The sequence below is a fragment of the Cariama cristata genome, unplaced genomic scaffold (assembly GCF_000690535.1).
Source record: "Cariama cristata isolate BGI_N322 unplaced genomic scaffold, ASM69053v1 scaffold8319, whole genome shotgun sequence".
NCBI classification, from domain to species: Eukaryota; Metazoa; Chordata; class Aves; order Cariamiformes; family Cariamidae; genus Cariama; species Cariama cristata.
In genome coordinates, this window is record NW_009635180.1 from 17,500 (window position 1) to 18,539 (window position 1,040).

At 59.2% G+C, this 1,040-nt stretch overlaps 1 protein-coding gene across 1 annotated transcript in view; it reads left to right on the forward strand.

Moving 5' to 3' along the window:
• The window catches only part of OTUD7B (OTU deubiquitinase 7B), a 19,682-nt gene that overhangs the window by 3,520 nt on the left and 15,122 nt on the right, over positions 1-1,040 (forward strand). The window contains exon 2 of the mRNA XM_009707424.1: positions 861-1,031. Within this exon, the coding sequence (XP_009705726.1) occupies positions 861-1,031 (171 nt within the window). The remainder of the gene's footprint in view (positions 1-860; positions 1,032-1,040) is intronic.

Below are 1,040 nucleotides of genomic sequence, written 5' to 3' on the forward strand. Positions count from 1 at the left end.
GCAGGAGAGTTATGAACCAAAGTGCTCGGGTGGGCCCCGAAGCCATCGGCCGTTGGGTTTATCTCCCTGCTGCTGGACACGACCCGGCCTGACGCTCCGTTCCCCTTTCCCAAGGGCAAAATGCTCTTGGTTTTACTCCCGTCCCTTGCTCCGTGCGCAGGGTGTGCTGTTAGGGTGACCCTGCCCTCCTTCAGGTCACAGCCAGGAATCTCGTTTTGGCAAAATTACATCTCAGACTAGGTATAAGGGAGAAATGTTTGATGCTGAGGGGGGTGAGACGCTGGCACGGGTTGCCCGGAGAGGCGGGGGGGGGCGCCGCCCGGTTGCCCGGAGAGGCGGTGGGTGCCCCGTCCCTGGAGACCTTCAAGGTCAAGTTGGACGGGGCTCTGAGCAACCTGATCTGATGGAAGATGTCCCTGCCGCAAGCAGGTTGGACTTAAATGGCCTTGCAAGGTCCCTTCCCACCCAAACCTTCCTGTGGTGCTGCGAAAATTTTGTGAAAATTTGGCGTCTTTGGCCCTTTGTTTAGGTTTTGCCGATGTCCGGCATCCAAGAGCAGCAGCTCCCTCCAGGCTCTGGATGTATCTGCCCAGGCGAGGTGTAAACCCTCCACAGAACCTGGGGAGGTAAAGCCACCGCGTTCCGGGCACTCCGGCTTCGTGGTTCTCTCTCTCCCAGGAATGCAAACCCTGGCCAGAAACGAGGGATGCTGCGTCCTCCTCTCCTCCCGGTTTCTGCTAGGCAGCCTTCGTGCTTCACCGCAAACCCCGCTGGGTTTAGTTTCTAGGGTGGACGTTTTAGGGACTGACTTAATTTCTCTCTGGCGTGATGGTGACCAGTGCCGCTCCCTTCCCATCCAGGCAAGAACTGGGATCTGAGCGCAGCCCTGAGCGACTTTGAACAGCTGAGGCAAGTGCACGCCGGCAACCTACCCCATTCCTTCAACGAAGGACGCAGCTATAAACCCCCCGAGAAGGAGGCAGCCCGTCCGGGGCGACCACCGCTCCAGCGGCAGGGTGGCATTGGGCAAGGTCAGCGTC